Source organism: Heterocephalus glaber, unplaced genomic scaffold (genome assembly GCF_053883595.1).
Source record: "Heterocephalus glaber isolate CG9 unplaced genomic scaffold, H.glaber_assembly_v1.0 deba00001504, whole genome shotgun sequence".
NCBI lineage: Eukaryota > Metazoa > Chordata > Mammalia > Rodentia > Bathyergidae > Heterocephalus > Heterocephalus glaber.
The window spans coordinates 72,013,913-72,026,486 of record NW_028258324.1 but is presented as its reverse complement, the minus strand read 5'-3'; the positions used below and the strand labels follow the sequence as shown (position 1 = coordinate 72,026,486).

General features: G+C 56.3%; 1 protein-coding gene across 4 annotated transcripts; it reads right to left on the bottom strand.

The window, feature by feature from the left end:
• Positions 1-615: 615 nt before the first annotated feature.
• Positions 616-11,655, bottom strand: Cspg5 (chondroitin sulfate proteoglycan 5). 4 transcript variants are annotated; one of them, XM_004834970.4, is made up of 5 exons: positions 11,495-11,655; positions 8,622-9,732; positions 6,221-6,409; positions 4,262-4,418; positions 616-1,121 (listed from the first exon to the last, which is right to left on the bottom strand). In XM_004834970.4, the coding sequence occupies exons 1-5, from the start codon at positions 11,514-11,516 to the stop codon at positions 960-962; spliced, it is 1,641 nt and encodes a 546-aa protein (XP_004835027.2). In that variant the 5' UTR covers positions 11,517-11,655; the 3' UTR covers positions 616-959. The 4 variants fall into 4 exon arrangements, with proteins under 4 accessions (XP_004835027.2, XP_004835028.2, XP_087043214.1 ...); XM_004834971.4 differs by having other exon boundaries at positions 4,343-4,418; positions 11,495-11,649; XM_087187088.1 differs by lacking the exon at positions 11,495-11,655 and adding an exon at positions 10,406-10,511.
• Between the last annotated feature and the right edge of the window lie 919 nt (positions 11,656-12,574).

The following is a 12,574-nucleotide window of genomic DNA, read 5'->3' as shown; positions in this document are numbered from 1 at the left end:
CAGCCTCTCAAGTGATGGGACTACAAGTGTGTGCCACTGTGGTGAGTCAGCAGTAGCATCCTTTTTTTTTTTTTTTTTGGTACCGGGGATCGAACTTGGGTCCTTACGCTTGCAAGGCAGGCGGCGGAACCACTGAGCTAAATCCCGGCCCTGCAGGAGTATTCTTATAGGTGAGACAGACTGAAAAGGCCTGAATTGTAGCCCCTCACACACATTCAAAAATTGAAGCCTTAACCTCCAAAATGATTGTAACTGGCTCCAGGTAAGATTAAATAACACGATCAGGAAGGAGGCTGATGGCACAGGATTAGAGTCTTTAGAAGAACAAGAAGAGCCATCAGCGATTTCCATCTTTCCACAGATGCAGAGAGAAGGCCACTCGAGGACACCAGGAAAAGGCAGCCGCTTGCAAGCCAACTTGGTGCTGATGTTGGACTCCGGCCTCCTGAGCCTCCTGAACCAGGGCTGCCTACAGCATCTGGCCATTGTAGCTGACACACAGACTGCTCCGAGGCCTTGGGCACATGTGTTCAAATGCATATCACTGAAGCCACACGTTCCGCCCTGGCAGACAAGAATGGGGTAAGGCGTGGACAGAAGACATTAAGAAAAATGGAAGCTTTTTAAAAAGTTTTATTTCAAGAACTTTGTTTTTACTGGTATTCCAAAAAAAGGTGGGTCAAAGTACAAAAAAAAAAGTCAGTTGAATAATAGTGTAGGTTTAGAAATCACAGCAGCAAAAGCAATGTACAGACAGCACAGACAAACCCAACATATGCAATTCTGTTTCTTTGCTTATTTTGTGTCTTTTTCCCTCCTGTACAAAACACATCAAAGCATGCCATGAGATCAGAAAAGGAAAAAGAGTTTAACAAATGGTTACAAGAAATATACTCTGTACAAGAGGAGAGAATGTGTCTTCCCTGCCCCCCACCCCCACTGCCTCTTCCTGCTTGGCTTTAGGTTAAGTTATTCTGAAGGCAGTTCACGTCCACGTCAGCCTGGTCCCCTTTGCCACCCTCCAGCTTGGGCGACATGGAGTTCTGAATGTTAAAGGGCTCCTCCTCTTTCAGGCAGGACTTGAGAACTTCCTGGATTTTGTGGGGAGCACTGGAATCATCCTAGAAGAGGAGAAAAGTTGGGGAGGGAAACGGAGACAATAGGTAGAGCAAGCGAATCATCATCCCAAGCTTTTCTGTTCGTTTTGTTTTGTTTTTGGTACCGGGTATCGAACTTGGGACCTTGTGCTTGCGGGGCAGGCAGCAGAAGCACTGAACTAAATCCCTGCCCCAACTTTTCTATTTTTTGAGACAGGGTCTAGCTGTGTAGTGCAGTCTGGCCTTCAATTCACTATGAAGTCCAGACGCCCTGAAACTCGAGGTAATCCTGCTGCCTCAGCCTCCCAAGTGCTGGGATTACAGGCATGTGCCACCACACCCAGCTAGGTTTTTCTAACTGGCTACAAGAAGCATAGTTTTAAAAAAGGAGAAAAGGGCCAGGGATTTAGCTCAGTGGTTCCATGGCCTGCCCCGCAAGTGCAAGGTCCCAAGTACCAAGGTAAGTGCCTCTCAGAGGCAGCAGTGAGGGCTCTCAGCAGACGAAGCCAGCCCCAGTACCTCCTCAGGGTACCGGCCCCACAGCAGGAGGAAGGGGCCTCTGCCTTTGTCGAGGCAGATGTGCCAGTCACCAGGGAGTGGGGCTGACATCTGGCCTAAGTCCTGGGATCTGCCGCGTACCTGTCACCAGTGTCCACTTGGCAACGTGGGCACCCTCCAGCCCCAGGGAGACTAGGGCTCAGCCTGGGCTCCGGGGTCCAGGTGTGAACTCTTTCAGAGGGGGCAGGGACTTTAGCTCAAGAGTCTGCAGTGAGAAAGTTTCCAGTGGGGGGAAGCATAAATGGATGCCCTCAAGTTCTTGGGGTAAACCTGACTCCTGGTCAGCCTGTCAGCTCGCAGGATGATCACGTCAGTCACTTCTCATGAGGGGCATGGCGTGGTGCAGGCTGGGCAGTCACTGTAGTCCCTGCGGGTTCAGGTGACTTCACTGATAAGGGGACCCCGAGTGGGCCCAGCTGCCCCTCACCCTCCTGGCTCCTGATGGTTCCTCACAAGACTCACATAGGCCTGGGCTGGGTCCACTGGTGACAGTGCCACTGCCATCAGGGCCAAAGGAGGAGCAGGGGGCCAGAGATTTAGCTCAGTGATTCCTCCTCCTGCCTTGCAAGTGCAAGGTACCGAGTTCGATCTCTGGTACCAAAAAAAAAAAACCCAGCAAAGGAGGAGTGGGGGGGGCAGGCAGGGTGTGGCCTGGACACCTGTGTTTTGAGCATGGCTGGAGAGAGCATTTCAACAGGGTAGGGGATGACTCGCCAATCTACTTTACCTATCCTTTAGGATAAACAGAACTCCCCAGAATGTTCAGGGGCAGCAACACCAACAAGGAATCTGGGTGTTGGAGCAGGTGCAGGAGCGGCGGGGGAAGTGAGGCTGCAGGCCCAGCTCTGGAGACCCGGGCTCTGCTCCGGAGTCACTCGGACTTGGTTGGTATGATGGTCGGGAGCCGAGCAGGCTTTGCCTCGCCACAAAGTGGCAACTGTCTTTTTCCTTTTGTTGTACTGTAGGACTGAGGGTTGAACCCAGGGACTTGCTAGGCAAGTCCTCTACCACCGACCCACTTTCCCAGCCTAAGTGGCAACTGTCATCAGCCATGCCGCAGGACCCTGGCTCTGACTAAAGCTGGCCTGTACCTGGGTAGTGAGGGTCAGAGAGGATGCAAAAACCCCAGCACTCCTGCAGGGCAGCACAGTCACCCCTTTGCCCCACAGTGCTTTACAGAGAGGCTGAGGCTCCCAGGGACAAGCCAGGGAAGGAAATGAGGCTCTGGATGCAGGCAGAGCCAGGAGGCCAGCACAGCCTGGCCAACCAACCCGCTCCGCTCAGGCAGGGTCCGAGCGCCGAGCACCCTGCTTTGCTGTGAACTCAGCCTTGGGGGCGCTTTTGTGGTCAGAGACGCCACACTGCACAGAGCTGGCTCTGTCCCCATCAGGAATCCCTCAGGGAGAAGCTGTCTCCTCTCCATCCCCACGTGAAGGGGAAAGGAGTCTGTGGTTGTGGTGCCAGCGTGTTCCGAGGGACCCTGGCACTGGTCGTGCAGGAGCACTTACTGTGGACAAGGGGCAGGGGGCCCAGCACACAAAGGGAGCGAGGAGACTCCATCCCGCCCTCCAGGTGCCCACATCCCATGCCTCAGGTACCTCAGTGTCAACCTTAATGTCTTCAGACATCTTCTTTCCTTGGTTATTAAGCACATCTTGAACTTACAGATATCCTGTGCATACCAAGGAAATCATTTGTGTTCTAACCTTTGCATCAAAGACGTTAGCAGCTGCAGTGAGCAGCACAGATAGAGAACGTCTCTGTCACCCAGGAAGTTCCTGCACTGCTCGAGTGGCTGAGACCCCAGTGACCTCTCACACTCTATCGCCCATGACTTCAAAGTTTCTGTCTCAACTCTACTGCTCAGTCCGGAGTTGCCTAGTTCTCTTACGTTGTAATAACGCATTTACCTGGAGGTATGGCACCTGCAGAATGTGCAGGATTCTTGGATTGGATATAACATGATTTGGGGGTTAGCTGGTTTCCACTTTATTTTCCAAATTCTCTCCCAGTTATCCAGTACTTCACGGTCAGTCTGGGCCAGCATTGTCTGAGCCTAAGCAATGTCTTCAGAAAACAGTCTACTGGGACCTTTTACTGGGTGTCAGCTGATACACACAAGCCCTTCCTCCAGAGAGAACTGTTCCTGGGCTTGTGGTCCAACGGTGCTCTGTGCACCCAGGGCCTGACCAGATATGTCTCCGTCTGCCACCTGTGAGGCACTTCAAGAGCATCAAGGTTTTCCCAACTATTCCAAAGAGCAACCACTACTTGCTCTAATAGCCATCGGGAAATTTCTTAGCAGTGAAAACAGAACCTCGTTCTTCGTGTGGAAAGCAAATGACAATAATCAGAATTTGAAAGTATAGATGAAGCTAAACATCCTGAGTCATGCTTGGAAAACATCTCTACTCCCTGTAACCTTGGTTGTCAAAGAAGGGCCACGCCACCCAGCACCTATGTCCACCTTTGCCGCCCCCTCTCCCTCCTTCACGGCCCTCTGCCGACCTCCAATGCCCCCCGGAGGCTGCGCCCCATACAGAGCACGGGCCTGGGAGGAGGCCCACGGCATGCATAGTAAGGGGAGAGGCGAAGAAGACAGTTACCTGACAAACAACGTTATCATAGTGAGCCAAGGCACGGGCATGGGGGGAGGAGATACGGGGAGTGTCGCAAAGTTTCCTTACATTTGGGTGAGAGCCCTCCGCAATGGTGGAGAGGGAGAAGTTATCATTGTGGAGCTCAGATGGGGTCCGGAATTTGCTGTAGGAAAGGAGAGGGCAGGGAGAACGTAAGTGAAATGATCATGGCAAAATGTAACAATGGTAGCAGGGCTTCGGGGGTCAGCTCCTGCTCTCCTCCACATGCCACAGGTTGGAATAAGATGAACCATTATTTGGTATAGCGTTAGGAAAACACTTCTGCCACCTAAACCATGATCCAATACTTTCTTATCACCTCAGCTTTCTATTAGACACTTAAGTGGCTCATGTGGACTTTATTAGATAAAGAACTGACAATGATATGAACAGCTATGACCACATTTGTGCATGCCAGGCAATTACAACTACATCAAGACTACCATCTGGCCGACAGTGATTATAAGATGCCAGTGATCATAAGATGCAATCCAATTTCAAAGATGCTAACATGTGAGGAAAAATATGTGTCTCAGAATCAATAAACTGCAACAGCCTCTGTACTGCACTGAGTGCGTGGACATCACTGGAGCCATGAAATGGAGCCATGGGGGAGGAAGGCCTGGCTCTGCTCCCCACCCTCCTCTGCAGCTGCCCTGAGTGGGGTGGCCCCCACCCCTCTGCAGGTGCAAGGGGCCAAGGTCCTGGCTGTGCCTCTCTGGGTGACCGAGTGCAGTTAGCCCCCGCCTCGGTGCACAGGCACAATGGAGAGAGAAGCCCAACGCGTCTGCATAGCGCCAGAGCCCACCCGGCGAGGAACAACAGATGGCGTTTTGTCCCCGTCCCAGGGAAAGCCCTTCTGACCAGTTCCTTGGAGAGGATCTTGGGCTAGAGGGGTCATGGGGCAACGTGCTGAAGGGGAAGCAGAGCCCCATCTGCTTAAACTGTCTCCTGGGGCCTAAAGAAACTGAGCTCCAATCTCTTCCTTTTGCGACTCCCATGGCATTTTGGAAAGGTCTTTATTTTGCTTAGTGGTGGTAAGGATGATTCTATCACAGTGCACAAGGTCACACTTGAGTGTTCAAGGCCGGGACTAATGGTAAATGAATGTTGACACTCGTGTGCAAACGCAAGCACCACTCTGAAAGAGAGCTGAAAAAAGCTGCAGAGCCCCACGTGGCCCTGAATGCCGCAGCAGGGGAGGTGAACTGACACCCCACCACCGACCCCAAAATCTACTCAGGAGAGGTAAAGAGGTCTTCCTTCCTTTTTCCCTCCCTCCCTTTTTTGAGGTAACTGGGGAGTGAACTCAGGACTTCCTCACTGAGCTACATCCCCAGCCCTTTTTAAAATTTTGAAACGGGTTCAGTCTCAGCCTCCCAGAGTGCTGGGATTACAAGTGTGTGCTACCGTACCGTGAGGATTTTCTTAAATTCCTAATATTTATGTTTGGACCAGTGGTTGAGCAGATTTTAAAAAACGATGCAGTGTGATCCTAAACCCTCTCTCCTTAGCATCCACTGAGGAAGAGCTAGTGTAGAGCAACAACAGGTTTCAGGGTGGGGTTAGACCGCACTGACTTGTGGGTGAAAGCCTCACAGTGGCCACTGGCTGTCGGAGACCAGGGCAAAGGGTGCAGCCAGGCAAGGTGGGCAGACTAAGGGCAGCAAGTGACTTGGGGCCAGGGTAGGAAGTGTTTGCTGGCTGGCTGCCTTTTCTATGTCTTTCTCTCAACTCCCAGGCAGGGTGCTGGGAATGCTCCTGGTGAGCATATTCTGTGTAGGGATGGATCACCTCGGGCAAATAGCTAGCACGAACTAGAGCACCTCCAGCTAGGGATGGAGAGCGGGTGCCAGGAACCCTGGTGACAACATCCAGGTCAGGGGTCAGCACCCTCTGCCCAGGGCAGTGGCGGCATAGACTCACTTGGTCCTCCGCAGCTTGGTGTTCTCCGTCTTGAGCAGATAGAGCTTCTTGGCGAAGAACACGGTCATCATGAAGAGCAGGAGGAGCACGAGCGCCGCTGAGCCCACGGCCACGCACATGACCTGGAAGTCGGTGATGATGGACTCGCAGCGCATGCCCTTGTGCCAGATGTAGTCCTGCGTGTTGCACCTGCAGCAGCAACAGGGGGCACCGAGGCGATGGGGCAGCTGCAGCCAGGGCCTGGCCCCTTGCTCAGCCTGGCACTCTTCTCTCACCTGCTCCCGGGACCCCAGAGGATCTGCAACACCCCAGTCTGTAAGACCTCGGAGTTGGCGCTCTGCCCCATCTCTACGGCCACCCCATGAGGTGGACCGGGCAGCTTGGAGTTCCGTGATAGAAAGGAGGGGACCAAGGCCCAGGGGAAGTGAGTGAATCTAAATTACATGATGGTTAAGTGGCCAAGGTGGGCAGAGGCATCCTGGTCTTCTGCCTGCTCTGGCTCTGGGTGAAGAGAGATGAGCTGTAGGACAAACACCAGCGATGGCTACGAAGTACCAGCCTGCCCCATGAATGAAAACCTATCTTGTTCCTGTGCATCCCATCTAGATCACGTGGCTGAGCAGACACTGAAAAATTCAGACTGATAGGCAAGGACAAATGCGAAGATGGATACAAAGTCTCCTGTCCCTGTGTGCCCCAAAGTTGTCCCCCTAAAGCTTCCTATGGCTGTGAGAACTATCAGGCAAACATAGTGAGAATCAACCATTTGGGTAGGTTTTAGTCCTTTTGTTGAGTGACTTTCTCCTGCCCTTGGGGACATTCCCAGGCTCCAACTCTTCCAATGACATTGCTGTTTCCATGGGAACCAGGCTGCTTCAAAGAGGAAAGATGTGGAAGGATACAGAGGCAGGCAAAGGAGGGAGGACATGAACCTCAGGGTGAATGACAGACAAGAGAAAGGGGCCAAGAAGTGGGGAACTCATGGCACAGAGCTATCTACTCCATGTTCAGATGGCTGGGGAGACGGCTAGAGGGGATTCTTCAGTTTCGAACAGAACCTCTGCCGTCATGGGGGTTCCATCTCTGTGAGGTTGCCAGGGAATGCAGAGCCCTCGAAGTGGGGCCCTCAACCCAGTGTCCTAGGGAAGTTCTGCCTCAGCTCTGATCATTTCCCGCAGAGGGTCCGGGTGACAGAGACAAAGGCGCACTGCAGTCTGCAACTAAAGGCTCAGCAGTCTCCTGTGAGTGGAATGCAAAAACAGTTTTCCAGGCGCGGCCAGGTCTGGCTGTGCACAGCCGGAGGAGGCTGCTGGCAGCAGAGCCCGGTGTGATCCTTGGATGAGGCTGAGCTAGGGGAGCTGGGGTGGACATGTGCAGAAGCCCCACCGGGGCAGCGAGGCACTGGAGACCGTGCTCAGCAGCCATGTGGCTTAGTGAGAAGAGCACCCTTACTCTCTGCTCAGGAATTCCCTCAGCGCTCTGGGAGGTTCTGGGAATTTTCACAGCTCCCCAGAGGCCGCAAGGGCTCCAGATTCTGTGACTCGATGGGGAGTTCACTTTGAAGGTGAAAACTCCAAGTGCTATCAGAATGAAAGATGATTCTGCACAGAAATTCCACAGCTCCTGGGTTGAAATCATCGCTAGAGCTCCCCAACTGAAGTCTGAAGGGCACAACCCAGGTTCCCTCATGTGTCCGGTAGCCCTTCACCACTTCAAGGCCTCACCACCACCATTTCTTAACCACAGAACCTCCTCTGGCAATGGCTGGACCCTGTGGTCATAGCTTATCTGAGTGACCCTTGTGTCATGGATAGAAAAGGACTTCACAAAATGTAGCTTAAACTTCGATGCCAAAGGCTCAGCATTCACTGCTTTCTATGCTACTCTACCAGAACATCAAGCTCTGAGAAACCGGATTCTTCATACACCTCCAAAAAGAACAAAGAAGAAGCCTCAAGAATGACACTTAAGAGAAACTCCCAGATAATAGAAATGTTCCTCCTAGGATGAACAGAAAAAGCCCCAGCAGAGTGTGAGCACTCTACCCCACTTCTAGGGCCTGTGAAGAACCACCCAGCTCACTCCCACCCCGGCAGTGAGATATGAGCTGGTACATGACTCCCCGTAGGGCAGTTCCCAAGAATGAGGTGACAGGTGAGCACTGGTGAGGTGTGGGTGGAAGGCTACAAACAACGTCCTCTGGGATATTCTAAACTGAGTCTCTGAGAGAATCACGCACTTGGTATTCCAAGGAAGACAAACATCGATTAAGGTAGAGAGAAAAAAGCCATCACCCAAAGTCAAGCCATTCTGCAGCAGAAGCCTGAGCAGCTCTTTCTTGTCTCCTGAACCTGAGCCTGCCCTGCCTGCACCTGCAGCTGCAGCTGCCTGATCACCTTACCTGCAGAAGGCCCCTATGTTCTCCACTAGGTAGCACTGGCCGCCATTGTGACAGTAGCTGGGGAAGAGGTCGCACACAGATCGGCAGGAGCCGTTATGGCGCACAAAGCCGCTGCGACACTCGGTGCCATTTTCACTGGAGGCCAGGTCCCTGCCTGGCTCTCCTGGGCGGGGCCTGACAGCAATACTGCTGCCAGGGACCATCCCCAGGGTGTGCTGCGGAGGGACGGCATGCCACTGACTGGTGGGCTGGCCTGCTCCTGGCCCTGCGCCGGGCTTCTCCGTGTGCAGGTCATTTTCATCTTCCAGGTCTCCGACTCCCACTGCATCCTTGTCATCCTCCTCTTCCTCCTCGTCTTCCTCCAAGTCGTCATAGAAGGACGTGGTGGGGTAGAAATCCGACTCATCAAAGGGGGTGAAGTCATCGTACAAGTCAAGCAGGCTCCAGGAAGGGGTCTCCCCCTCAGGGTCCGGGTGGTGCTCTGAGGTTCCTGGTGACCCTGGGAAGCTCCCCAGGTCTGCATCTCGACCATCACCATCCAGTCCTTCGAAGTAGTCGATGTCGATGATTTCTGAGGCTGGCTGGGGCTCTAGGGTGCCTGGAATGGGGTCAGTGGGCCCTGGCTCTTGTGGATCGGGGGTGCTGCTGCCCAGGTTCAGCCAGACCTCCATGGGGCTCTCCTTGGGGAGTTTGGGGCGTGGGCTCGGCTGGTGGGCTGTGGTGGGCAAAGGCGGTGCCCCAGCTTCAGTGGCCTCAGGGGGGCTGGGGGGTATCGTTGACTGCTCCAGGGTGTCGTCGGGAGCCAGGAGCGTGGCTGGCAAGGCCTGGGTGTCGCCACTGCCCGCCTCTGCAGTCACCCCGCCAAGGCCTGCATCCTCAGCCTCCAGCCAGACAGTGCGGGTGACCGCAGCTGAGGCCTTGGGCGCCTCCTCAGGCCCGAACTCGGCCCCGGGGGGCACAGGGCCCAGGTCGCCGCCTGGCGCCCTCCACAATTGATCATCGTCCCCAGCAGCTGGAAGGCCCACCTCCCGTGTGTCGTTGGCATGCGGCTCCCATGCCAGGCCGCTCTTTGCCAGCTCTTCAGCCTCGGCTGCGCTGCCCATCTCACGTGCTGTGGGCGGGAAAGCGAGGGGCGTCAGGGTCAAGCATGTGGAGCCGTTACCCAACCAGCCTGGAGAGGCCCAGAATCAAGGCCACGCCCCACTTAAAGCCCCACCCTGGACCCACCCTCAAGCCTGGGAAAGGTACCCTAACCAGTCTTCCCCTAGGCCAGCCAGCAACAGGACCCACAGTCTGACAGGCTGAGCCAGGACATCCCAACTCTGGTCCATCCAGGAGTCTCACCCTCCGGCCTTGCCCACCAGGCCCCGCCCTCAACTCAGGGTCAGACTCCACCCTACCTCTGGGCCCCTCCCCAACCTAACCCTCAGCCCTCATCCTCAATCCCCCCACCAGCAGCCCGCCCACCTATAGGCCCCGCCCCATTTCCAGATTCCGCTCGAAGTCTCACCCTCAGGCCCCGCCCCCTCAGGCCCCGCCCCACCCGGGACCCCAGTTCCATCCCAATCCCAGACCCTTCCCCAGCCCCCACCAGGCCTGGGCCAAGCGCCCCACTCCCTAGCCGCCCCCCCGGGACGTCCTGCCTTCCCACGACCCCGCCACGGCCGCCCGAGGATAGGCGGTGCCCCGCCCCCTTTCGCAGCTCGCGGACCCCGGGCCTGAGGCACCGGCGCGGTGCCGGAGGGAGCAAGGGCTGCGGAGCTCCGGCCCCAGCCAGCACTTACCGGACACGGCGCCCGCCGCGAGGACCCGCGCGGCCCCCAGCAGCAGCAGCAGCGGCAGCGGCAGCGGCGGCGGCCCCCGGCCCGGGCCCATGGCGCGGCCCCGCCGCGGTGCGCTGCGCGGTCCGCCCGGCGCTGCGCCTCGCTCGCCCGCGCCCCGCCCGCGCTGCGGCCCCTCAGCCCGCGGTGGGCAGCGCGCGCCGCCGCATGCTGCTGCCGCCGTCCCCGCACCGCCTCCCGCCCGCCACGCTCGGCACCGCCCCCCCCCCCCCCGGCCGCCGCCGCCGCCGCCGCACGTAGCGCTGACGCCGGCGGAGACGGCGACCCCCGCCTGGGGCGCGGACGGCGGGCACTGGGCCACAGGTGCACGAGAGCCGGCGGGGCCGCGCTCCGCCTCCGCCTGCGCTCCTGACCCCGGAGCCCCGCACGCGGACACGGGGCGGAACGTCGCGGCAGATGCCCCGCAGGCTCGGGGCGGGGCTCGGGGGGCCGGGGGCGCCGGTGTGGGAAGGGGCGGCGGCGGGCGGGGGTCGGAGGCCCGGGCCTGGGGTGGGGCGACGTGGGGCTAACCCGACGGCCCGGTCCTAATCGGATCAGACCTAATCCCCCTCCGCGGGAGCCCCTGGCCAGCTCCCGCCGGGCCCGGCCAGCGGGGCGCGCTGGGGTGGTGGTGGTGGGGGGGACGACCCCAGCACCGCCGCTGCTTTGCCTTCCCGTTGGCTTGCTTGGGGCACCCCCAGCTAGCCGCCCTTCACTCCGGTCCTTTTCTACCTCCCGAACTCCGGGTGGTCGGGCCTAAATCTCAAGTTTCTGGATGGACCAAGCAGTCCTGGCGTATGGACGCGGGGCCACGCGTCATTTGTCGGAGCCTGGTTCCTGATCTCAGGCGGCCTGGGGCCGTGCACCCGCGGCCCTGTTCGGTGGGGAGGCCGAGTTGCAGGCTTGTCACCTAGTTTAGACCCCGCAAACCGACTGTGTCCACCTCTCGAGGTGCTATGAACCCACACGATGACGTCTGGGTCTCAGCCTGAGAAGATGGAGCAACTCGTATTTGAGAGATGCTTCCATTTCTGTCGTTAGGAGGCTACATACGTGACCAAGCCGGAGATTCCATCTCCTGATGCGGCTATGTTGGTTCAAAGCCTGTTTCTCCTACAGGAACTACTGCTGCTGCCTGGCGTCCCTTTCCCTCCAGGGCTGCCTAGGAAACTCTACACCAGCAAACTCCTTGCTATCACCCTGGCTTCTGAGCCTCTTCAGCCTAGCCCATTCAGGCATCTTGCCCGGGTCAGTGCCAGGAACGACCAGCTCTATGGAGCGGGCAGGAGGCTCCAGTGAAGGCATGGGGAGTACCCATGCCCACCCCAGAACCACGCCCAACCCAGAACTAACTCCAGGGCTTCCTGCTGCCTCCAGGGACAGTGAAACATCAGGGTGAGCTTTGGCCAGAGTCAGCTTTCCAGCCCTCTCCGCAGTTTATCTGCTGTCACTTGTACTCTAGGAGGTCTCTGTCCTCTGCTTCTCCACCTCCTCCATTCTTGGGTTATCAGAGTTGACGGTTATGTGCCAAACTCCTCCTCATACTGAGCTGCCTGCCTGGGCCTCAAGGACAGGTCCCAGGTACATGTTCTCCAGGTGGTCTGGATGGAGGGCCTGCTGCTCATGTTAAAACTCTGCTCTGGCTTATGTTTCTTATATTCAATATGTTTTTACTATTTTTGTGTGTGGTACTAGGTGGTGACTACATCCTCAGCATTTTTTCCTCCTTGAAGTACTGAGGATCACCATTTTATCTCATGACAGATTCTTGCTGAATTGTCCAGGCTGGGCTTCAATTTAGCGATCCTTCTGCTTCAGCCTCCCAGAGTGCTGGGATTACAGGTGTGCACCACCATGCCTGGCTATTCCCAGTTTTTTATTTTTTTGAGACAGGGTCTTGGCACGTTGCCCAGGCTGCACTCACATCCCTCCACAGTAGCTGGGATTACAGGCATGTACCACAGGCCTGGCCCAATTTTTGAATGGGTGAAATGTGAAATATCTATCCTCAACCAGCTTCTTCCCTTTTCCTAGAGTCATATTCTGGGTTTTTTTTTTTTTTTTTTTTTTTTTGGTACTGGAGATTGAACTCGGGATCTTTTGCTTGTGTGGCAGGCGCCAGAACCACTGAGT